Source organism: Schistocerca cancellata, chromosome 1, assembly GCF_023864275.1.
Source record: "Schistocerca cancellata isolate TAMUIC-IGC-003103 chromosome 1, iqSchCanc2.1, whole genome shotgun sequence".
In the NCBI taxonomy this organism is placed as follows: Eukaryota; Metazoa; Arthropoda; class Insecta; order Orthoptera; family Acrididae; genus Schistocerca; species Schistocerca cancellata.
Genome location: NC_064626.1, coordinates 1218219609 through 1218245609, shown reverse-complemented (window position 1 = coordinate 1218245609; position 26001 = coordinate 1218219609). Strand labels below are relative to the sequence as shown.

The following is a 26001-nucleotide window of genomic DNA, read 5'->3' as shown; positions in this document are numbered from 1 at the left end:
GATTCAGAAGTCGACTTCTCGGAAACTATAAGACGTAGAAAAATGATATATCGATGGATATAGCATCTCTCCTGTTATCATCTCGTAACACGTGTCATGATGTTCGTGAAAAGAGTACTTGAAGGGTTCATGTGTGTCAGAACATGGCGTATAATAGAGCGAAGACTGCGTTCTGTGTCGATGAGTTGGGTAAATGTGAGTCAGTTGTCGTGGTTCAACAGTTATTTCATATTAGTATCAGGAAAAAGCTCCAATACACGAAATACTTTCTATAAGTCTTGCTGCTTTTGTGGAGCGAAGAGACAGACCGGGAAAAACCTTCAGCAGACAAAAGGTGGACCGTGGACGTGATTCGTCAGGAGCTCCACAAAAGCGGGACCAGATACCCCAGACAACGGCCTGGAGCAATCTACGCAAACGGCTGCGTGTAAAAACATGCCGCCCGCAGTTGTTGGATTCACTGAATACTCGGGACAATGCGTTTCATTCTGACTCTTCCAATGACTTGCAGCAGCTACTGGAGAAAGACGGTTCTTCCACAGAAGATGGTCTTCAATGATGAAGTCACGTTTCATGTGTATGGAAAGGAGAACCTTCGAGACATACTCGAGAGATCCTCACGAGACTTGAACTCATTTGTGATTCATCCAAAGTTAACATCTTCTGTGCTATGCTCTTTGTAAAAGCTCTCCTTGCAGAGGAACCTGTAACTGGTATTGCATACCTGGATATGCTGGACCAATGAGTTATGCCAAAATTACATCAAGACAGTGAAGACTTTATTTTGCAAACAAGACGCTGCTCAACCATACTATCTTTCGGATGTTAGAAGACCGAGCGAGGTGGCGCACTGGTTAGCACACTGGCTTCGCATTCAGGAGGACGACGGTTCAAACCCCGCGTCCGTCGATCCTAATTGAGGTCCTCCGTGCTTTCTCTAAATCGCTACAGGCAAAACCCCGGATTGGTTCCTTTGAAACGGCACTACCGATTTCCTTCCCCATCCTTCCCCAATCCGATTAGACCGATGACCTCGCTGTTTGTTCCCCCCTCCCCCCCACCCAACCAATCAACAAACTTTCGTGTTTATCTCAATGTCGTTGAATTGGACGTGCTTTGCATCGTGAGTGTCCTCTTCTTCAGTGGCACATACTGTCGTCTGCATGTGATTTCTTCGTATAGGGTCAGGACACAGATCATGTCATCCTGCCTCCACTAACACTAACACTGGAAGAGATGCAAGGAAAGATGATTAGTGCGGTCGGTGACATCGACTATGCGTGTTGGAACGTGTTTGGAGAGAATTTGACTATCATATAGACGTTCGCCGCAGCGCAACTGAGGCTCTAGTTTGCACCTGTAGTGCGATTAAAAACTTCGAGAGATGTCCTATCCACTAACAAGCCTTGTGGGTTTTGCGCAGTCGTCAGCTGAACTTTGGAGGTGATTATGAATAACCCAGTACCGTTAAAAACGTCAAGAACACCGGCAGCTGCAATTTCATCTCCACATTATTGACTACCGGTTTCCGCTTTACAGTACGCAGTCTTGAGATCCTCTACAGCAGGCAGCGGCTGAGGTTCTGAAGATGTCATACTGAACAGCGGTCACCGATAGCAAATAAATTGGAAATGAAATTACGGTTCACGGTATTCTTCATATTTTTAACATACATATCGGCTGTTGTCCCATCGTTCAGTAAAGCACAAATGGATGAAGCTACGTTAACGTTCTACTGTTCCTGCGACAACCGAAACCAGTAAAGATAACTGAATGCTTTTGCTTCTAGTGAGACGAAAAATCATGCTTAACAAATCTATCCGTTTACGTTGGTTTCCTAAGAGACCTCCACTCAAGCGTAACCTATGCAGATAAGCCAAAGCATTATGACTACTGACATCTTGGATTGTCGGATGTTCTAACGGATATCAGCGTCGTACTTGCACGATATTTCGGTAACGTGGTTCGTAACCTTCAACAGGTGCGACCTGAGACTGATCCTCGAGTGGATCTAGTCCGTTATTTATGTTTGTGACGTTTCACCTCCACGGGCGGTTGTAGGCGTTCCGTCTGCGGTCCACGTCCGCTCGCTGCGATCTTCTGGAACGTTGCCGTTTCGTTTTCCGTCCACTGCGGTTCTGGGTATTCCTTGTGTGGTCTGCGCCCACCAGACCCGCTGTGGGTGTTCCGTCTTCGGTCTGGTGAGTTTAGATTTCTAACTGAGGTAGCAGGCGTTCACATGCAGTCCACTCCAAACACACTGCCATCTGCTAGAGCGTTGCAGTCTTTTTTTTTTCGTCATGTGTTGTGTGCAGGTGTGCCCACCTTTGGTGCTTTCTACTTGTTTTTATGTAGTGAGGAAGTGTAGGATTTTCACGGGTTTTATTAGCACTTTCAGAAGCACTTGGGCTCTCCTATAGGTCCTTGGTTCTTCTGTCCTTTCTTATTATTAGATTTTCGATTTTGTTATCCTCTTGCTTTTCTTGTTGAAGCTCTTATCCAACTTTATAGGTATCGTCATGAGATGGAATGTCTTCTTAGGTAGTATTTTGTAGTGTTATCTGGATATTATAGATTTTGGGACTCTGTATCTGTGCCATGGTTGTAGGTCTACTGTGGCAACATCTGCGAGTGGCAGGTTCTCTCTCTGATGGTGTCGGTTTTTTGGAATATTTTTTTCTGCATGGTCTTTGATTTTTTTCTTTAATGTATTTCTTCATTTAATTCTTGATGGATTTCGGTGACTCTTGTCGAGCCATGTGTTCTATAGTCATTGGAGTTGTTTGATGTTCGCTACGGAAGTACTGCCCCAAGTTGCTGCTCCGTAGAGAATTGTCTGTTGGATTGTTGATCTGTATAGTTGTATTTTGATTTTTGTGTTTAACTCTCTGCTTTTGAAGAATGGTATGAGCACGTTCATAATTTTTTTAACTGTTCTCTTTCGATCTATTGTGCTGCCTTTCAATGTCAGTGCATTGCCGAGATGAATTCCTAAATATTTCCTTTCTTCGGACCATGCCGGCCGTGGTGGCCGAGCGGTTCTAGGCGCATTAGTCCGGAACCGCGCGACTGTTACGGTCGCATGCCTCGGGCATGGATGTGTGTGATGTCGTTACGTTAGTTAGGTTTAAGTAATTCTATGTTCTAGGGGACTGATGACCTCAGATGTTAAGTCCCATAGTGCTCATAGCCATTTGAACCATTTCTTCGGACCATGGGATATTCTGTTCTGCTATTTGGAGTTGAGTTCGTAGTCTTGGTTACCATTTTTAGTGATAACTACTGCTGCGGTTTTTGTTTCATTGAAAGCGATTGTATTATGTTGTGCCCATGTTGTCATAATATCCATCTGTCTCTGGACTGTCACTATTATTATGTCGATACTGCGGCCAGATGTTAATAAGTTCGTGTCGTCTGGGAATAGACTCAGTGCTACGTTTGGCAGAGGAGGTAAGTCATTGGTGTTTTAGGTTGAATAGTATAGGCGAAATGACGGTACCTTGTGGTATCCCTAGTTCTAGTGTATTAATAGGTGATCTTTGGCCAAATATAGTAACCAAAAACAGTTTTCTAAAATATTGTCTATGACTTTAATGTAGCAGAATGGGAGTTGCTTGATAAAGTTTAACTATTAAGTTTTGTTTCCAGACTCTGCCGTAAGCTTTAGCTATGTAGAAGAATACCGCTGCTGTTGACTTACTGAAGTTGAAGTTGTTCTGGATGTACTGTGTAATTCTTATTAGTTGTAATTCTCTCGATAATTTAGATGTGAAGCCAAATTGTACTGGGCGCATAATATTTTCTTCTGTTAGGCAGAGTTGTAATCGTTTTAGGATGGCTCTTTCCAGGATTTTTGCTAAAGTCGGTAGGAGGCTTATTGGTCTGTGGTTTTTCGGTTCTGATGGGGTTTTTCCTAGATTTGGTAAAGGAATTATTTTAGCTACTTTCCACGTGTCTGGAAGTATTCGAATAGTAAGCAGCTGTTGATAATACGTGTCTGTAACACTACTGCTTTTCTTGGTAAATTTTTGAAATGAATGTTGGAGATTTCGTCTGTGCCTAGAGCTGTGTTTCTCGTTTACGACATAATCTTCTTTCTTTCGGCTGTTGTTGTGAGTAGTGGTCTTGATGTCGCAGGTGTATCACGCAAATACTGTAGGAGGTATTGGATACTTCGTTTTCTGTTTGGTTTCGATTAGATAGATCATTATCCGGTAATGACATTTGTCGATTGTATTCTTCTGAAAAATGTTCTGCTTTTTCTAGTGCATCGAATATTAAGCCGTCTGGTCCGTCGATTGCTGTGTGGGGTGGTGGGGGTTGTTTGATATTTCGAATTCATTTCCACTCGTCTAGGGTGTGTAACACGAAGGCTGCCACTTTATCCTCCCATGTTTGCTGTCGTCATTCTATACTATGTGATCAAAAGTATCCGGACATCTGGCTCCCTCCATCGGTAATGCTGGAATTCGCTGGAATTCTATATTGTGTTGGCCGACCCTTAGCCTTGTTGACAGCTTCCACTCTCGCAGGCATTCGTTTATTCAGGTGCTGGAAGGTTTCTTGTGGAATGGCAGCCCGTTATTCACGGAGTGCTGCACTGAGGAGAGGTATCGATGTCGGTTTGTGAGGCCTGGTACGAAGACAGCGTTTCAGTACATCCCAAACGTGTTCTGTAGGATTCAGGTCAAGACTCTGTGCAGGCCAGTCCATTACAGGGATGTTATGGTCGTGTAACGACTCTGCCACAGGCCGTTCGTTGTGAACAGGTGATCGATCCTGTAGAAAGATGCAATCGCCATCCCCGAATTGCTCTTAAACAATACGAAACAGAAAGGTGCTTAAAACATAAATGCAGGCTTGTGCTGTGACAGCGCTATGCAAAACAAAAAGGGGTGCAAGCCCCTTCCATAAAAAAATACGACCACACCATAACACCACCGCCTCCGAATTTTACAGTTGGCACTACACACGCTGGCAGATGATGTTCACCGGGCATTCGCCATACCCACGCCCAGCTATCGGATCGCCACATTGTGTACCGTGATTCGCCACTCCACACAACGTTTTTCCACTGTTCAGTCATCCAATTTTTAGGCTCCTTACACCAAGCGAGGCTCTTCAAAAGTCGGCGGTCTCTGTCAGTCGACACACGAGGTCTACCTGTACCCATTTGTGCTGTACGTGTACATTCACGTTTTCACTTCACTATCACATCGGTCCATGAACCATGGACCTTGCCGTTGGTGGGGAGGATTGCGTGCCTCAACGATACAGATAGCCGTACCGTAGGTGCAACCACTACGGAGGGGTACCTGTTGGGAGGCCAGACAAACGTGTGGTTCCTGAAGGGGGGCAGCAGTCTTTTCAGTAGTTGCAGGGGCAACAGTCTGGATGATTGACTGATCTGGCCTTGTAACACTAACCAAAATGGCCTTGCTGTTCTGGTACTGCGAACGGCTGAAAGCAAGGGGAAACTACAGCCGTAATTTTTCTCGAGGACATGCAGCTCTACTGTATGATTAACTGATGGGTAAAATATTTCGAAGGTAAAATAGTCCCACATTCGGATCTGCGGGCGGGGACTACCCAAGAGGACGTCATTATCAGGAGAAAGAAAACTGACGTTCTACCGATCGGAGCGTGGAATGTCAGATCACTTAATCGGGCAGGTAGGTTAGAAATTTTAAAAAGGGAAATGGATAGGTTAAAGTTAGATATAGAGGGAATTAGTGAAGTTGGGTGGAAGGAGGAACAAGACTTTTGGTCAGGTGAATACAGGGTTAAAAATACAAAATCAAATAGGGGTAATGCAGGTGTAGGTTTAACAATGAATAAAAAAAATAGGAGTACGGGTAAGCTACTACAAACAGCATAGCGAACGCATTATTGTGGCCAAGATAGATACGAAGCCCACGCCTACTACAGTAGTACAAGTTTATATGCCAACTAGCTCTGCAGATGATGAAGAAATTGAAGAAATGTATGATGAGATAAAAGAAATTATTCAGATAGTGGAGGGAGACGAAAATTTAATGGTCATGGGTGACTGGAATTCGTCAGTAGGAAAAGGAAGAGAAGGGAACATAGTAGGTGACTATGGATTGGGGCTAAGAAATGAAAGAGGATGCCGCCTGGTAGAATTTTGCGCAGAGCATAACTTAATCATAGCTAATACTTGGTTCAAGAATCATGAAAGAAGGTTGTATACATGGAAGAACCCTGGAGATACTAAAAGGTATCAGATAGATTATATAATGGTAAGACAGATATTTAGGAACCAGGTTTTAAAATGTAAGACATTTCCAGGGGCAGATGTGGACTCTGACCACAATCTATTGGTTATGAACTGTAGATTAAAACTGAAGAAACTGCAAGAAGGTGGGAATTTAAGGAGATGGGACCTGGACAGACTGAAAGAACCAGAAGTTATACAGAGTTTCAGGGAGAGCATAAGGGAACAATTGAAAGTAATGGGGGAAAGAAATACAGTAGAAGAAGAATGGGTAGCTTTGAGGGATGAAATAGTGAAGGCAGCCGAGGATCAAATAGGTAAAAAGACGAGGGCTAGTAGAAACCCTTGGATAACAGAAGAAATATTGAATTTAATTGATGAAAAGAGAAAATATAAAAATGCAGTAAATGAAGCAGGCAAAAAGGAATACAAACGTCTCAAAAATGAGATCGACAGGAAGTGCAAAATGGTTAAGCAGGGATGGATAGAGGACAAATGTAAGGATGTAGAGGCTTATCTCACCAGGGGTAAGATAGATACTGCTTCCAGGAAAATTAAAAAGACCTTTGGAGAAAGTAGAACCACTTGCATGAATATCAAGAGCTTCAATGGAAGCTCAGTTCTAAGCAAAGAAGGGAAAGCAGAAAGGTGGAAGGAGTATATAGAGGGTCTATACAAGGGCGATGTACTTGAGGGCACTATTATATAAATGGAAGAGGATGTAAATGAGGATGAAATGAGAGATATATTACTGCATGAAGAGTTTGACAGAGCACCGAAAGACCTGAGTCGAAACAAAGCCCTGGAGTAGACAACATTCCATTAAAACTACTGACAGCCTTGGGAGAGCCAGTCCTGACAAAACTCTACCATCTGGTAAGCAAGATGTATGAGACAGGCGAAATACCCTCAGACTTCAAGAAGAATATAACAATTCCAATCCCAAAGAAAGCAGGTGTTGACAGATGTGAAAATTACCGAACTATCAGTTTAATAAGTCACAGCTGCAAAATACTAACGCGAATTCTTTACAGACGAATGGAAAAACTGATAGAAGCCGACCTCGGGGAAGATCAGTTTGGATTCCGTAGAAATGTTGGAACACGTGAGGCAATACTGACCCTACGACGTATATTAGAAGAATGATTAAGAAAAGGCAAACCTACGTTTCTAGCATTTGTGGACTTAGAGAAAGCTTTTGACAATGTTGATTGGAATACTCTCTTTCAAATTCTGAAGGTGGCAGGGGTAAAATACAGGGAGCGAAAGGCTATTTACAATTTGTACAGAAAGCACATGGCAGTTATAAGAGTGAGGAGTATGAAAGGGAAGCAGTGGTTGGGAAGGGAGTGAGACAGGGTTGTAGCCTATCCCCGATGTTACTCAATCTGTATATTGAGCAAGCAATAAAGGAAACAAAAGAAAGGTTCGGAGTAGATATTAAAATCCATGGAGAAGAAATAAAAACTTTGAGGTTCGCCGATCACATTGTGATTCTGTCAGAGACAGCAAAGAACTTGGAAGAGCAGCTGAACGGAATGGACAGTGTCTTGAAAGGAGGATACAAGATGAACATCAACAAAAGCAAAACGAGGATAATGGAATGTAGTCGAATTAAGTCGGGTGATGCTGAGGGAATCACATTGGGAAATGAGACACTTAAAGTAGTAAAGAAGTTTTGCTATTTGGGGAGCAAAATAACTGATGATGGTGTAAGTAGAGAAGATATAAAATATAGACTGGCAATGGCAAGGAAAGCGTTTCTGAAGAAGAGAAATTTGTTAACGTCGAGTATAGATTTAAGTGTCAGGAAGTCATTTCTGAAAGTATTTGTATGGAGTGTAGCCATGTATGGAAGTGAAACGTGGACGATAAATAGTTTAGACAAGAGGAGAATAGAAGCTTTCGAAATGTGGTGCTACAGAAGAATGCTGAAGATTAGGTGGGTAGATCACATAACTCATAAGGAGGTAGTGAATAGAATTGGGGGAAAAGGATCTTGTGGTACAACTTGACTAGAAGAAGGGATCGGTTGGTAGGTCATGTTCTGAGACATCGAGGGATGACCAATTTAGTATTGGAGGGCAGCGTGGAGGGTAAAAATCGTAGAGGGAGACCAAGAGATGAATACACTAAGCAGATTCAGAAGGATGTAGGCTGCAGTAGGTACTGGGAGATGAAGAAGCTTGCACAGGATAGAGTAGAATGGAGAGCTGCATCAAACCAGTTTCAGGACTGAAGACCACAACAACAACAACAACAACATCACATCGGAAACAGTGGACCAAGGGATGTTTAGGAGTGTAAAAATCTCTTGTACAGACGTGTGACACAAGTGACACCCAGTCACCTGACTACGTTCGAAGTCTGTGAGTTTCGCGGAGCGCCCCCTTCTTCTCTCTCAAGATGTCTAAGGACTACTGAGGTCGCTGATATGGAGTACCTGGTAGTAGGTGGCCGCACAATACACCTAATATTAAAAACGGAAGTTTTTTTGGGTGTTCGGATACTTTCTATCGCATAGTGTATGTCTCTCTTATGCAGTTCGCAGGGTAGTTTTTTCATCTCGTGTCGGTTTCGTGAATTGTGGAGTTGTTGCCATCTTCTTCTGTATCTATTTCTTTGTGTTTTTAGTTCTTCTAATAGCGGTGGAAATGTTTCATGGTGTGGTTCTGGAATTATGGTTGCTGTTTATGCCTTTTTTGCAGCAGTTTTAATTTTGTTGGTTAAAACAAAATATTGCTAAGTTTATTCTGTTTTTAGATTTTACGTTCATTGTCTGTCGGATGTTGTTGGTTAGATATCGTTGTTCCCAATTTATCTGTATTTGCTGTAGTGGTGGTATGTGTAGAGCTGCCCGATGGATCATTCCTAGGACAGATTTATGGTTGAAAGAGAGGTCGTTGATGGTGAGGAGCTGAACGTTAGGATTGATGTTCCTGACCAGGGCTATGTCCAAGACGTGTGCTGTTTGGATTTGAACGTTTGGAATTCTTTAAAGGTGGTGTGGACCATATATAGTGCTTTTCAGTTTGTCTTGAATGTCGTATAAATGTCGTCCTTTTTGGTTCGTATTTACAGAGTTTCAGGAATCATGTTTTGCGTTCAGTTCTCCTATCATTAAAATTTTGGAAAACGATGAATTGTTGCAGTGAGATAGTCTTTTATTAGCTGTTTATTTGGGCTAATGCATGCTGCAACTATGTTTTTCCTATAGCGGTGTGTACTGTAACTGCGGTGGCTCCTAACGACTAGAGTTCCGTGATGGTGGGTGATATTTCGTTTAATGAATATAGCAGTTCCGCTGCCGTTTCGTTCTTGTCTGTTTGTTCTGTAGATATGCATTTACGCAGTCTAAAGGTCGTCGTCGTTGTAAAACTCGTTTCTGTAACTGCTATAATAGTGTACGTCGGGCGTTAAATTCGTTAAGTTCCGTCTGTTTAGGTTTTCAGCCATTTGCATTCCAGTTACAAAATTTAAGGTGTCCAGTTGATATTTCGAATGCCATTTTACGGCGCTACGAAATCCTTTATAACTCCCACAACTAGGCTGAGGAAAGATGTTATTTTCTGTTGGAGATTGGTCAGAAGTGTCGCAATGTCTGTTGAGCTTATCAAAATGGCTGCATGGTGGTGGCTGAGGTCAGTGAGGTTGCTTCCTCCGGTTTCGTACTTTGCCTGCTTGCAGCTGCATCTGAATAGTATGAATAGTTCTCGTGTTGTGGATCAGGAGGGGGCAGATCGTTTCGTCCTAGTCTTTTATTGATTGATGTTTTCTTCTCTGTTCTGATCTTCTGTTGCCAGATGGATGAGTGGGAGGTGATTGGTTGTGACGAGTATAGTGGCTGGATTGTTGCTGGTCCGAATGTGGTTATAGAATGCGAAATGGATGGCGGTTGATGAGCAGCTTGTTGTATGTGTAATGTTTGGCTTGGTCTGTTCTCAGCCATGTTATTACAAATTTCACACTGTCTGAGAATTTCTTGGTAGTTTTTGCATCCAAGGAAAGATGCTGGATGTGCTTCTTCACAGTTCACACAATTGGGTGGAGATGTTCGTGGTACAGTACAGTTTTTTAGAATCATGTGAGCCCGCGCAACGGACACATTGCGGCGGGAGTTCATAATATCTAGCTGTATGATTTACACGTTGACATTTTTTGCTATGTGACGGACCGTCTTTAGGTTCGTAACCTTCTACTCAGATATTTTGTGAAGTAAATACTTGAGCTCATAGATGTTTTAGACTCTCTCTCCCTTTGCGTAATATAACGAAGTAGTTAGGAAGTGGGATGAGGTTCTTAGTTTCCTCGTCTCGTTTTTTATATTGGTAAACTCTCGCCTATGTGAATCCTTTTTCCTGTAACGCAGCCGTTAGTTCTTCCTCCCTGATTTGTGCTGGTAATTTTTTATTGAAGACCTTCAGTTCTTTGTTTTCATGTGCCAGATGTGTGAAGAACGGGATATGACAACGTCGGAAAAATTAGAGTGCTGTTGCATGATCTTCCAGCGAGTCAAAGTGGTATTTTACTCGATCTCCTTGATACAGAGCTTTGAGAGTTCCTATAAGCTGGTTTTTTTTTTAAAGAATAGTTGAGCTTGGTATATATTTCTGTGTAGTAGATTGTTATGGGCGGAATTTGGTAATTCATTTGTTCCGCCGGAACTGCTTGTTCGCGATTGGTTGTTGCATTGCTTTCTGCTGTTGGCTGATTTGTGTCTGCGGGTCAGATCGGTTCAAATCAGTTGCTCGTAGTTATTTCAGCGTGGCGTTTTCTTGGGTTGATTGAAGTGTGTTTCGGTGTTATCTTTTATACTGTACTGTTGTGAAGTCTTGTTGGTCATTTCCGTTCGAGTTTTATTCCGTCATATCGACGTCTTCCACTTCTGAAGACGAGGCCGAGTCGGTTTCTCCCGATGATGAGTCCATGTTGATATCTTGTGTGTGTTGAACATTTGGTGTAGCGATATTGTTCTGAGTTTCCTCGTGCTTGACACGGTGCTCAGTAGCATTCTGCCTTGAATTATCGTGTTTTGGTGCGCCGTGGTGTCCAATTTTGAATGTAATTTCTACATTTTCTGTCGTGTGTGTTTGGGTATTGTCCATACCTGAGATGGTCCTGCTCGCGATATCGGTTCTTTCCCTGCAGTTATGCCTTTGCGAAGGGAACGGGGGTTTGCCACCCCCGGGTGGGGCCCTGGCTCTCCCGGCTTCACCTAATCCTAGCATCCTAAAAAGATCGGCTAGCCTGGTCCACTAACCTGCTCCTAATTCGGATGTGGTGAAAAGAGAACACACAAAATTTTGCCCAAAAATCTGTCCTTGGTGATTTAGGTTTTTGTGTCAGAGCGCACTCGAATACATGTCCGCTCAGTTAGGCAGCCGCTTCGGCCTCAGGCCACACCCCGAACGGCAGCGGACGGAAAACGACGGGCGCCACCGCAGAGGGAACTTTCAGAAGCGCAGCAGACCGAAAACGGAAAGGCAACGATCCAGCAGATAGCGCGTGAGTGGCAGCAGACCACACGGGGAAGGCCTTGTACCCAAGACAGAAATCCAAACGCATCAGACCTATGATGGACCAGCCAGGGGCGGGTCTGGTGGGTGCCCCTTACTGCGAGCGTAAAAACTCGGAAGACACAGAAAAGTGGGTCAACGGAGCGAGAGGATGTAATACCTCGGCTGAAGAGCTGGGCAGCCCGACAACCAGCACCTGGTGATTGACACCTCACGCAGCACCAGTGAAGAAGACACGCTGCAAGGAGGAACGAATGTTCTCACCACTGCCACGCCGAGAACTGCTGATACCTCAAAGCACCAACTCTCCCGGTCTACGTCAAATTGCAGGGTGAGGACTGGACGCAGCTTGTGGAGCAACTCGAGCGAGTCGCAGAAATAAAAGTGGAGACTCGCTACTTGTGGTACAAGCCAAGTGCGAGTGCAAAGCGACGAAACTCGAGCCCTACCTCGCGCCACACGTCGTCGCAGCACCGACGAACGAAGCAGAACCGTGGAGGGAGCACTCGTGGAATGACTACCCTGGCTATGCAAGACACAATCAAATGAGGACTGTACCTGCGGGAGTTCGAGAAAGTGGAATTTTGGCTACGTAATTGGACAAATAAGAAGAGACCGTCGCTCATAATTCTAGCTGTGGAAAAGGCTGAGGAACAGCAGAAGCGGCGCGCTGAGGAAGTCTATGAGCTGAGGAAGCTCATGGGCTTCACAGTAACACTGACGCCTCTCCCAGCAGAGATCGACCCGAAGCCACAGTGTCGACAAGAGGGGCATGTGGCAAAACACTGCCGCGACCGCGCGACTTGTGCAAAGTGCGCTGGCAATCACGACAGCCACACCTGCCCAGTGACGCTAGAAGTCCCACCAGCGAGCTCCCGCTGAGGTGGGCCACACGTGGCCAGCTGGCGTGGCTTCAAAGCCTTCATTGCCCGTGGCGCCGTTGAGAAATACAACGACGAACCAGGCCACCGCTGAAAGTGCCAGGAAGATAAAACGTAGGAGAAAATGACGAGAGAAAACCGTGACTTCATCTCCAGAGAAGACAAAGGGCGAGACGACTGCGAGCCGCCCTCCCACGCGGCCTGCCTCCACCATCGCCAGTGAGAGTGGTGGGGGTGGCGAACGGCTGCGCACGAACGGACAACGGCAAACGGCTCAGAATCGCCGAGTCGACCAAGTCGCCGCAGTGGCAGAAGGCGGCGCACCAAGTGTTCGAAGCGCAGGCATCGACCTTGTCCTGATGGAGGCAGGGTTGGAGGTAGTTACCCTCATGGTGAGACAGGCCTTCCGCCCTCAGCCGTGCGAGGAGTCGAAGGGCGCGCAGGTGGACGCACCAACGGGCGTTGTGGCAACCACACAAACCGGAGACCATATCACTACCGAACGGGCAACACAGCACGCGATCGCAAAAAGATGGCCGTCAACAGGGCGTCCCAAACCGACGTCTCTGGAAAAGTCAAACTAGGCAGACAGCGCCCAGAGAAGCAAACAACGGACCAGGTACTCTTGACAAAGGAGATCCTCGATATCTCCGACAGACGACAGTCGCCGCAAAGCATCGCCTGGAAGAAATTTGAAGCCATCTTCCCCATCCCATACTGCAAGAGAGATAAACACAAGAAGTGGGAAGAGTACGGCTTCGAGCGACCAGGGAGGTGACAGGCACTAATAAAGTGCGCAACATAAAAGGTGCTAAACCACTAGCAGTTCCAGCCCGGTTTTGCAGGTTTTTCTAAGGCCATAAGGTGAATACCGGAGTTGATCCCCGAACCTCCCTGCAAATAAATTCCCAATTGGGAGATATAAGCCCTTCCCCTCCCCCCACCCCCCCTCCCACCACAGAAACAGAAATAAATAGGGCCACAACAGAACAACAACAATCGCGTGGCTGAATAGTGCTCAGCCCCTAAGCACTCAAACAACCCGCCTACCTCCTCAACACCCGACTACCTAAGATGTCATCAGATCGCCCACCGTGATGTTCGATGCCGCCTGGTAACATTCCGGACACGTGACGCGGTTACAGTCTTTTGTAAGCACATCACACACGGGGATCACCCTAACGAAGATAGGACTGCAAACGGGGAAATCCATTGAGATAAATGACTTATTATTACACAGAGCCTGTGAACGACTATCTCGAAAACGGTGAAGCTGGTTGAAAGTTGACGTGCTACTCTCGTGGACATCTACGGAAAGACGTAAGCCACTGAAACTACCGCCTCACAGAACGTGAGGTTTGGAGGCTTGTCTGTTTTGTAAAGTACATTAGATGGTGATTTGTGGCATCACCGCCGAAAGAACACAATGCTGGTGCACGCACAAATGTTTTGGAGCACACCGTTCATGGTACATTTTTGAACAAGGAGCTCCGAAGCAGACCACCGCTACGTGTTCACATATTGTCCCAACGACATCGTCAATTATGATTACAGTGGGCGCAGGAGCATCGGGATTCGAGGAAAGGTGTCGGCTCTTCGAGAGAGTCGTACTTTTGCTACACTAAGTCTTCGATCGTCTCCACAAACGTCGTTACCGAAGTGAACGGCGGCTCGAAATGTATACAGCGACACGGACGCAAGCTGGTGGGAGCAGTATTATGCTGTGGGAGACATTCTCCTGCGCTTGCGTGGGACCTGTTTTAGTAACAGAAGACATGGTGTTAGATGGAAACCACCTGCATCCATTCATGCTTGATATCTTCTCCGACGGTGATGTCATCTTTCAGCAGTATAATTGTCCGTGTCTCGGAGCCAGAACGGTGCGGTAGTGGTTTGAGGAGCATCGTAGAGAAATCACATCGATGTCTCGACGATCATATTCGACTGAAGTAAATCCTGTGGAAACCATCTTGGTCGCCATCGGCATCCGCGTACGCAAATCAGCGCTCCGTTCTTCACGCGAATTACACGAGCTTTGCGTAGACATCTAAAGTCACATACCTCCACAGAAATACCAACACACTGCCGGAATCCTGATACGCAGAATGAGTGATGTATTTCGTTACAAAGACGGAAACACAAGCTACACTACTGGCCATTAAAATTGCTACACCACGAAGATGACGTGCTACAGACGCGAAATTTAACCGACAGAACGAAGATGCTGTGACATGCAAATGATTAGCTTTTCAGAGCATTCACACAAGGTTGGCGCCGGTGGCGACACCTACAACGTGCTGACATCAGGAAAGTTTCCAACCGATTTCTCATACACATAACAGCAGTTGATCGGCGTTGCCTGGTGAAACGTTGTTGTGATGCCTCATGTAAGGAGAAGAAATGCGTTCCATCACATTTCCGACTTTGATAAAGGTCGGATTGTAGCCTATCGCGATTGCGGTTTATCGTATCGCGACATTGCCGCTTGCGTTGGTCGAGATCCAATGACTGTTAGCAGAATATGGAATCGGTGGGTTCAGGAGGGCAATACGAAACGCCGTGCTGGATCACAACGGCCTCGCATCATTAGCAGTCGAGATGACAGGCATCTTATCCGCATGGCTGTAACGGATTGTGCAGCCACGTCTCGATCCTTGAGTCAACAGATGGGGACGTTTGCAAGAAACCATCCGTACCAATAGTTCGACGACGGTTGCAGCAGCATGGACTATCAGCTCGGAAACCATGGCTGCGGTTACCCTTGACGCTCCATCACAGACAGGAGCGCATGCGATTGTGTACTTAACGACGAACCTGGGTGCACGAATGGCAAAACGTCATTTTTTTTCGGATGAATCCAGGTTCTGTTTACAGCATCATGATGGTCGGATCCGTGTTTGGGAACATCGCGGTGAACGCACATTGGAAGCGTGTATTCGTCATCGCCATACAGGCGTATCACCCGGCGTGATGGTATGGGGTGCCATTCTTTACACCTCTTGTTCGCATTGACGGCACTTTGAACAGTGGACGTTATATTTCAGATGTGTTATCACCCATGGCTCTACCCATCATTCGATCCCTGCGAAACCCTACATTTCAGCAGGATAATGCACGACCGCATGTTACAGGTCCTGTGCGGGCCTTTCTGGATACAGAAAATGTTCGACCTCTGCCCTGGCTAGCACATTCTCCAGATCTCTTCCGAATTGTAAACGTCTGGTCAATGGTGGCCGACCAACTGGCTCGTCACAACACGCCAGTCACTACTCTTGATGAACTGTGGTATAGTGTTGAAGCTGCATGGGCAGCTGTACCTATAGACGTCATCCAAGCTCTGACTCAATGCCCAGGCGTATTAAGGCCGTTATTACGGCCAGAGGTGGTTGCTCTGGGAACTGATTTCTCAGGATCTATGCACCCAAATTGCGTGAAAACATAATCACATGTCAGTTCTGGTATAATATATTCGTCCAATGAATACCCGTTTATCATCTGCATTTCTTGTTGGTGTAGCAATTTTAATGCCCAGAAGTGTATTAAGCAGGTGGTCGTAATGTTTTCGCTCATCGGTGTGTGAGCTACCTAAACTTCTCAACCCCTTCTTTCAGCTCGATGACTGTGTAGATTAGAAGAGTGAGCACTTACCGACGACGTCCATGTGGCCCTCAGCCTGCGCAGAGGCGAACGACGGCGCCTCGGCTGACACCTCACACCGGTAGTCGCCCGAGGACTTGAGGTTCAGGTTGTGCAGCACTACTTTCTTGTCGTCCGAGCGCTGGTGCTGCGAACACCGTACATACACATCAGTCACTTCAAAACATATGACACGGAAAAGATCTACTGTTAAGCTACTTGCAAAAGGTTGATCACAATCAAGAAATGAGATCATGTTTCGTGAAAATGATGTCGAGAAGGCCACAGAACGATCTAGAGCACAGTCAGTAGGCATTTGGCGTACAACTGTAACCAGATCATACACGCATAATCAGAACCCTTCTTAATATGAAGATATAAGTGGTGGAGTCTCTCATCTACACTCATGCTCATAAAATAAGCATAATGCTGATACATGCTGGAACAACACTCTGGTGGGCGGTTTAAATCACCTCGGGGTATGACCATGCGGTGCATTTGACCTGAGGTCGTCGCACGGTGGCGCTGGCAGCAGTTCACATAGGCAGAGGTGTGTTGGTGCATGTGGAGCGGGTAAGTGTGCAGACGCTTTCAGACGCGCTAATGGTGACTGTGTGTTGAAAATGGCTCAAAGAACACATCTTGATGACGTTATGAGAGGTAGAATACTTGGGCGAATGGAGGCTGGTCAAACACAGCAGGTCGTAGCACGGGCCCTCTGTGTGCCACAAAGTGTGATGTGAAGATTATGGCAACGATTCCAGCAGACAGGAAAAAGTCCAGGCGCTACAGTACGAGACTTGCACAGTGTACAACACCTCAAGAAGACCGATATGTCACCATCAGTGCCCGCAGACGACTACGGAGTACTGCAGGTAGCCTCGCTCGGGACCTTACCACAGCCATTGGAACAGTTGTCTCCAGACACACAATCTACAGACGATGAACATGGTTTATTTGCCTGGAGACCTGCAAGGTGTATTCCACTGACCCCTGGTCACAGGAGAGCCCGTAAATCCTGGTGTCAAGAATACAGTACATGGTCATTCGAACAGTTGTGCCAGGTTATGTTCACGGACGAGTCTACGTATAGTCTGAACAGTGATTCTCGCCGGGTTTTCATCTGGCGTGAACCAGGAACCAGGTACCAACCCCAACCTGCATGGGGGTCGTGATTTGATGGTGTGGTGTGGGATTATGTTTCGTGCACGTACACCCCTGCATGTCTTTGACAGAGGAACTGTAACAGGTCAGGTGTATCGGGACGTCATTTTGCATTAGTATGTCCGCCTTTTCAGGGATGCAGTCGGTCCCACCTGCCTCCAGATGGATGACAACGCACGGCCCCACCGAGCTGCCATCGTGGAGGAGTACCTTGAAACAGAAGATATCAGGCTAATGGAGTGGCCTGCCTGTTCTCCAAACCTAAAACCCATCGAACACGTCTGGGATGCTCTCGGTCGACGTATCGCTGCACGTCTTCAAAGCCCTAGGACACTTCAGGAGCTCCGACAGGCACTGGTGCAAGAATGGGAGGCTATACGCCAGCAGCTGCTCGCACACCTGATCCGGAGTATGCCAACCCGTTGTGCGGCCTGTTTACATGTGCGTGGTTATCATATCCCATATTGATGTCGGGGTACATGCACAGGAAACAGTGGTGTTTTGTAGCACGTGTGTTTCGGGACGGTTTTCTCAAGTTATCGCCAATACCGTGGACTTACAGATCTGTGTCGTATGTGTTCCATATGTACCTACGGTATTAGCGCCGGTTTTGTGTAGTGCCGCATTGTGTGGTACCACATTCTGCCACTATCCTTAATTTATTAGCATGAGTGTAGTAAGGGCAGTAATCCCGCTCGAACTGGCATGCTCGTTTTCTCTTTGGTTTTCCTCTTCTGGCCGCTATTTACGCGCGGCACGTCCGACTATGGTTCTCTTGGTTTTCCGCTGCGGGGCGCTAGTGATCGTCCTTGACCGCTCAGCGACGGGATCACTATCCATGAGTAACGTAAAGGCTACTTGAGTCATTCTAGGATACTGCGCAGGATATGTTTGGTTTTAAGACGATGTTCTTGTAAAGTTACTTGAGTGCCTTATAACTGATTCTGTGGTCTCCGTTTGAAGGGGCCGTGACTTTGATGTCTTGTATTGTGGGCTTTTATGCTCTTCGGTAGGCAGGCTTACGCTTGTTATTGGGGTCTGCCTGTAAGCATCAAGAATTATGAAGTGATAGAAGTGAATAGTTTTTCATGCTATTGGTTTGAGGTCTTGCATGTGTTAAGGGTATTAAATTTAAAGGGGTGGGGGGGGGGGGTGGGGGTTCATAACTCTGAAATGAGAGGGTTTGTGTTGTGTACTTTGGTTTGGTTATCCGTCCATTTTTTTTTTAATGTTACAGTGTATAACGAGCGGGGGGCACAGTCAGTTCCGGATCGATCAATACTGGAGGGCGGCGCCTTGACTGAAATACGTTCAGACGCCGTTAGCTCGGCTAGCTACGTTTTGGTGATACTCGGCGCTACCTGGCTGTATCCTGTCAGAGTCGCTGCTCGCCGCAATCTCTCTCGTAATTATTGGTGATTCCTCTCGTTAATGTGTTCCGGGCTTAGCCTAGATGCGTCTCCTGTTCCTAGTAGTTTGGTCACTCTTGTTTTATGGTGGGTCGTCCAATGGGCCGTGCCCGCTGTTGAGTGAAATTTAAACTGAGTATTAAGATAACTATTTTTTCTGCCTAAATATTGTTGTTATACTTGAAAACACACTTGACCTCCTGAGCTAATAACGAGCATCAAAACTGATACAGAGATTAGTGAACACAAGGTTGTCGTAGTGACATTGAAACACTCAAACCATCAAAAAAAAAACGGAAAATATACCTATTCAAAAAAGCAGATCAAAATTAACTTGATTCTTTCCTGCGTGAGGAACTGCACTCCTCACTCGTTCCAGATTAACGATGTATGTGTAGACCAGATGTGGCTTGAATTAAAAAAAACGGTATTGGCAACAACTGAAAGATTTATACCAAATAAATTAACAAACGACGGAGCTGATACTTCTTGGTACACAAAACGGGTCAGAAGTTTGTGTCAGAGACAACGAAAAAGACACGCCAAAAACGGACGCAAAATCTCGAAGATTGGCGATCTTTTACGGAAGCTCGAAATTTTTACGCTGACTGCAATGCGAGATACTTTCAACAGTTTCTACAACGAAACTTTGTTTCGAAACCTGGCAGAAAGCGCTTTCTCTGCGCGATACCGATGGAGATACTATCCAAGACAGTGCTTCCAAAGCGGAGTTACTAAACGCAGCCTTCCGAAATTACTTCACCAAATAAGACGAAGTAAATATTTCAGAATCTAAATAAAGAACACCTGCCAACATGAGTAACGTAGAAGCAGATACCCTCGCAGTAGTGAAGCAACTTATATTAGTTAACAAAAGCAAGTCTATCGGTCCAGATTTATACCAGTTATGTTAGTTTCAGAGTATGCCGATACTTTACAATCATATACCACCGTTCTCTCGACTCATAGACTGGAGAGTTCACAGGACACACCAATATCCGAGAAAGGTAGTACGAGTAATCCACTAAATTACAGGCCCGTATCATTAACGTCGGTGTTCAGTAGGATTTTGGAACATATATTGCGTTCGAACATTATGAATTACCTCTAAGAAAACGGTCTATTGACACACACTCAACAAGGATTTTGAAGGCATCGTTCTTGTGAAACACAACAAGCTATTTACTCACACAAAGCTTTGTGTGGTTCTGACAAGGGATTTGATATTGATTCCATATACCTAGATATCCGGAAGACTTTTGACATTATACCACACAAGCGGCTTGTAGTGGAATTGCGTGCTTATGGAATATTGTATCAGTTATGTGACTGGATTCGTGATTTCCTGCCAGTGAGGTCACAAGTCGTAGCAATTGACGGAAAGTCATTGAGTGACACAGAAGTGATTTCTGGCGTTCCCCAAGGTAGTTCTACAGGCCCTTTGATGTTTCTTATCTACAAAAACTATTTAGGAGATAATCTGAGCAGCCGTCGTAGGTTGTCTGCAGATGATGCTGTCGTTTATTGACATGTAAAGACATCAGAAGATCAAAACTAATTGCAAAACGATTCAGAAAATTTACCTGTACGGTACCAAAAATTGGTAGTTGACAATAAACAACGAACAGTGTAAGGTCATCCACACGACTGCCAAAAGTAATCCTTTAAACTTCAATTACACGATAAATCAGTCACATCTAAAGGCCACAAATTCAATTACGTACCTAGGAATTACCATCATGGACAGTTTAAACTGGAACGAACATATAGAAAGGATGTGGGAAAGGCTAACCAAAGACTGCGTTTTATTCTCAGAGCCTGCCGGAGTGGCCGAGCGGTTCTAGGCGCTACAGTCTGGAACCGCGCGACCGCTACGGTCGCAAGTTCGAATCCTGCCTTGGGTATGGGTGTGTGTGATGTCCTTAGGTTAGTTAGGTTTAAGTAGTTCTACGTTCTAGGGGACTGATGACCTCAGAAGTTAAGTCCCATAGTGCTAAGAGCCACTTCAACCATTTTTTTTATTCGCAGACACTTAGAAAATGTATCATGTCTACTAAAGAGACTGTCTTCACTGCACTTGTCTGTACCTTACCAGGTAGGGCTGACGGACTACCTCGACGTAGTTCAAAGAAGGGCTGCAAGTTTTGTACTATCGCGAAATAGGGTAGAGAGTGTCACTGAAACGATACAGGATTTGGGGTGGACATAATTAAAACAAAGGCGTTTTTCGTTGCGGCGGAATCTTCACAAGAAATATCAACGGACAATTTTCTCCTTCGAATGCGAAAATATTTTGTTGACGCCGACCTACATAGGGACAAACGATCATCATAAGAAAGTAAGGGAAATCAGAACTCGCTCGGAAAAATACAAGTGCTCGTTTTTTCCGCGCGCTGTAAGAGATTGGAATAAAAGAGGTACATTTTCGGGCACTTAGATGTGATTTGCAGAGTATCCATGTAGAGGTAGAAAGAGAAGAATCTTGCTATTAGGGAACAGTCAATGGAGATATGTAAACCAATTGCTACAGGAAAATCTACGTGTAGAATACCATGCCCCAAGCATCATGAAACGCCAGGCTTAGTAAGGAGACAGAATACAGGGGCCTTTTGCAGAGATTTTGATGGGAAGGATAAGGTACTTGTAGTAGGAGGAACAGGAAACAGCTAGCATTAAAGGTGACCTGGAGGAAATAGCAGCAACAGCACATGCTCGTGTGAGCTTTGTGGATGTTTTGCAGTGATATGACCAGTCCTGGGTTAACATGGCTATAAGATGTGAGAACAAATTGCTGAGTGAACTGCTTTTGACTGAAACAAAGTTCGATATCCTTTCAATACCTGCTGCTGCAATTGTGATGACCTGCACCTGAGTAGGAGAAGGAAGAGCTGGGCATCTTACAATAAATGTAAATGGGGGCTACAAACTCATTAAAAAATTCCGTGTGGTAACTGGAGTCAAAGAGACACATTTTTTTTAAGGTTAGAGTCAGGTTAGAGACAAGCAGTATTTCAAGAAATTGGAGCACAACAGGACCATAATATAACAGTTTCCAGATAAAAATAAAACAAAACTGTATAGCCAGAACATTACAAAGTTAAAAAACAGGATACATGAAGTTCTTGTCTGCCTAGAAGATGTGAAAATTATGTGCAAATTATCACGTGATAGGTAATCTGTGGGTATATGAACACTACGTGCCCACAAGGATTGAGAAAAATGTCAGGGATTATCGATTAGAATAATTTTTGTCTAGAGTTAACGTGGGAAAAAGGAGTTACAACGTATGTAAAATTTGGGCACAAAGTCGAAACCTTGAAACAGTTTTTGTGCTGGTCAGAACCTAGAAACATGTGCATGTGAGTTATTACTGCAGATTACTCCTCTGATAATTGCAACAGTCTAAATATCCCCACTAGGAAACTTTCAGCTATGAGAAATGTAGACGTGTTATTGAGTTATGCGTACGACAAGAAGAAACAGTAGTCTATGGGGATTTCAGTCTAGATTTGTTAAATGATAAGGCAGGAACAATGAACTAGAATCATTACTTGGGTATCTCAATCTAATTTCGGTTGTCAATTTTCCAAGTTATGTGAAGCAGCCGGCCGGAGTGGCCGTGCGGTTCTAGGCACTACAGTCTGGACCCGAGCAACCGCTACGGTCGCAGGTTTGAATCCTGCCTCGGGCTTGGATGTGTGTCATGTCCTTAAGTTAGTTAGGTTTAATTAGTTCTAAGTTATAGGCGACTGATGACCTCACAAGTTAAGTCGCATAGTGCTCAGAGCCATTTTTTATGTGTAGCAGGATTGTACACACAGACTGACAAAATTTTCATAGACAGTGCTAAAGCCGAAAAAAGTAATTTGTACACAATAATGTTAATGAAATATTTGATCACGACGCACAGTTAATGAAAATAAACGATATGGCGCCTTACAACCCTAAGGAAAGAGAAGACATGCTTGTTGATTAGAATAGGTATATGAGATTTTGTATATAATAGTGACAGAGGCTAATGTCAACTACAATTTATTCCACAGTAAATCTGTGTCAATACTTTCCTAAAGAATTATCCAGAACATCCATGTAAAGAAACAGTCCTTGGATAACTAAAGGAGAAACAGGAAAATTTTCCCAAACACCAGAGAAAGTCAATATCCGACATTATTTGCGTACTACATAAAAATACTGTAGCATTCTAAAGAAACATATCAAAATGTCCAGAAGTATGTGCAGCAGGACAGTATAAACAATGCGAATAATAACATTAAAAGTACATGGGATATTGTCTAATGGGAGACACGACAGCCAGTCACTGCACAAAGCACCATAAAAATGAAACTGAATGGCAATGTTGTGACTGATAATCCACAAGTGGCGAGTACTTTTAACAATCACTTTCTAAATATAGCAAGACAAGTAGAATTAAATGATTCACTTGAAGAAGCAGGAGAATAGACTGAAAACGTCATTACGGAAAACTTTAAATAACTAGCAGTAACACCGACTTCCTTAAATGAAATTAGTAGAATTGTAAAAATTTTTGAAAACAAAATCTTACGTGATGTTGAAGGAACTTCTGACAAATTCCTGAAAAGTTGATCCAATGTATTAAATGGCACATTTTATACATAATTGGCATAGGGAATTTTTCCATACAGACTAAAATATGTAGCTGTAAAAACCTCTTTATGGGAAAGGTAACAAGAAAGATCGAAACAAATAATGTGCAGTTTCCTTTCCGACTTATTTTACCAAACTATTCGATAATCTAATTTACTCAACAATAGCCTCACACTTACGTGAAAACAAATTACTTGGCAGATCACAGTTTGGATTCCAAAAGAGTAGCTCCACTAAGTATGCTATTACACATTTGCTCATCAAGTAGTACAAGCTTTAAGTACTAAGATAACGTCAGTTGATATTTTTTGTGTTTTTTGCAAAGCTTTTGAGTGTATAGATTACGTTACTCTCTTAGAAACTCTCAGGGTTTTGGAACTGATGAGCTTACCGAAGTTGGTTTGATTCATTCTTAACAAACAGAATCAAATAGGTTGTGCTGAGTAATTCAATGTCAGAAGTGTAGAAAGGAGATATCACAAAGGGAGTCCCACAGGGTTCAATTTTGAGTATGTTCCAAATCCTTATATATGTGAATGAGTTTCCACTTATATTCACCAACCACAACTGGTAGTTTCCCCGAGAGAAAGTGTTATAATAAGTCTCATTAGAATGAAAACAACAGAAGAGGTGGTAAATGATATTTTTCAAAAAATTATAAAGTGGTTCTCAGAAAATAGACGGTCCCTGAATTTTGAAATAGCGCACTATATTCAGATCTGTGCAACAACAGTTGATGTAGCACAAGAGCAGGAGTCAGTAAATAGGGTGCAATGCCCCACATTTTTGGGTGTACATAATGATGAAAACCCGAAATGGGAGAAACGCATTACAAAGTTCACCTAATTTTGCTCTTCGTGTAATTGCTAATCTTGAAAACAAACAGATCAACGTCCTGATACATTTTCTATATTTCGACTCAATATTGTCCTGTGGAATAGTTTTGCTGGGTAACTCATCACTTAGAACGAAAGTATTGATTGAACAAAAGGGAGTAGTAAGAATAATGTACGATGTTTTCAGATGGACATCATTTAGGTATCTATTCAAGGAGCTATGCATTTTAACTGCGCCGCCACAGAACATATAGTAGCTAATGTAATTCGTCATCAATAATTCAACAAAATTTGTGAAGGAGAGTGACGTCCACACCAAAAAGATTAGAGGGAAAGATGACCTTTATTATCTATTATTTAAGCTGTCAGTGGCTCAGAAAGAGTTGCAGCAACAAAAATTTTTGATCTTTTGACCAATAACAAAAATGTCTGACAGGTAGCAAAGCTAGTTTTAAATCGAACTTGAAATCATTTCTCCTGGACAATTCCTTTTGTTCCACTGACGAATTTCTACATAAGGACTGGCAGACAGCAAAAGAAAGTATAGTTATGTGAGTAGGACTAAAAAAAATAACATGTTCAATCATGTTCATGCTAGTCACGTCTACACATCCCGTAAACTGAATTGTTCTACTTCATTTCCATAAAAGAATCGTTCAAACGATCTCTGGAACACAGAGCGAACTAATATGGTGGTGCTGGGGGCATGTCGTGTGGTAGTAAAAACTACATAAGTAGAGTAGAGACAATGGAGCATCATTCTAGCGGTGATACAGCCAGCAAATGGAGAGATCCATCGACATAAGCGACTTTGACCAGGGAAAATTTTGGCCCGACAACTGGGAACGAGGGTTTCAGGAATCGCGAAACTGGTCGGCTGTTTGCGTGCTACGGTTGTAAGGGCTTATGGAATGTGGTTGAAGAACTGTGAAAGGTATCACTTGCACAAGAACTTTTCACAGGCATATTAAAATTTGTCGTTGTTAAACCTCTTCATAAGAAAGATGACAAGAAAGATTTAAATAGTTATCATGCAGTTTCCCTACTGCCGCGTTTTTCCAAAAAGTTATAAACAGTGGTGTACTCAAGAATACTCTCACATTTAAGTATAATCAATTTACATAGCACAGTTTGCAATACAGTTCGACTGCAAATGCTGTTTTATAAGTTGTCTCATCAAATACTGCAAGCTTTAAATAATAAAATATCACCAGCCGGTAATTTTTTGATCTTTCTCTGTATAAATGATATGACGGGTAGTGTGGGCAGCAGCCTCCGACTGTAGCATACGTGACAGTACAGTGACTGTCGACATACATGATTACTTAGACAGAATTTCTAATTGGTGTGATAAATGACATCTTACTCTACACATAAGATAATGAAAGTTAATGCAAATGAGTACGAAAAAGAATCCTATAAATTTTCGAACGCAGGATTAGTGATGTGCTGCTTGAAGCAGTCACGACTATGAAATATGTAGCCGTAACCTTGCAAAGCGATATGATACGAAACGAGCGCTTAACGTAAGGAAGGCGAGGAAGGGGAAATTGATGTTTAAAGTCCCGTCGACATTGAGCTCATTAGAGACTGAGCACAAGCTCGGATTACGGAAGGATGGGGAAGGAAAGCGGCCGTGCCTTTTCGAAGGAACCATTCCGGCATTTGCCTAAAGCTATTTAGGGAAATCACGGAAAA

General features: G+C 44.0%; 1 protein-coding gene across 1 annotated transcript in view; it reads right to left on the bottom strand.

The window, feature by feature from the left end:
- Positions 1-26001, bottom strand: part of LOC126163498 (cell adhesion molecule 2-like) — a 250946-nt gene that overhangs the window by 66895 nt on the left and 158050 nt on the right. The window contains exon 3 of the mRNA XM_049920180.1: positions 16281-16416. Coding sequence (XP_049776137.1) covers positions 16281-16416 — 136 coding nt within the window. The remainder of the gene's footprint in view (positions 1-16280; positions 16417-26001) is intronic.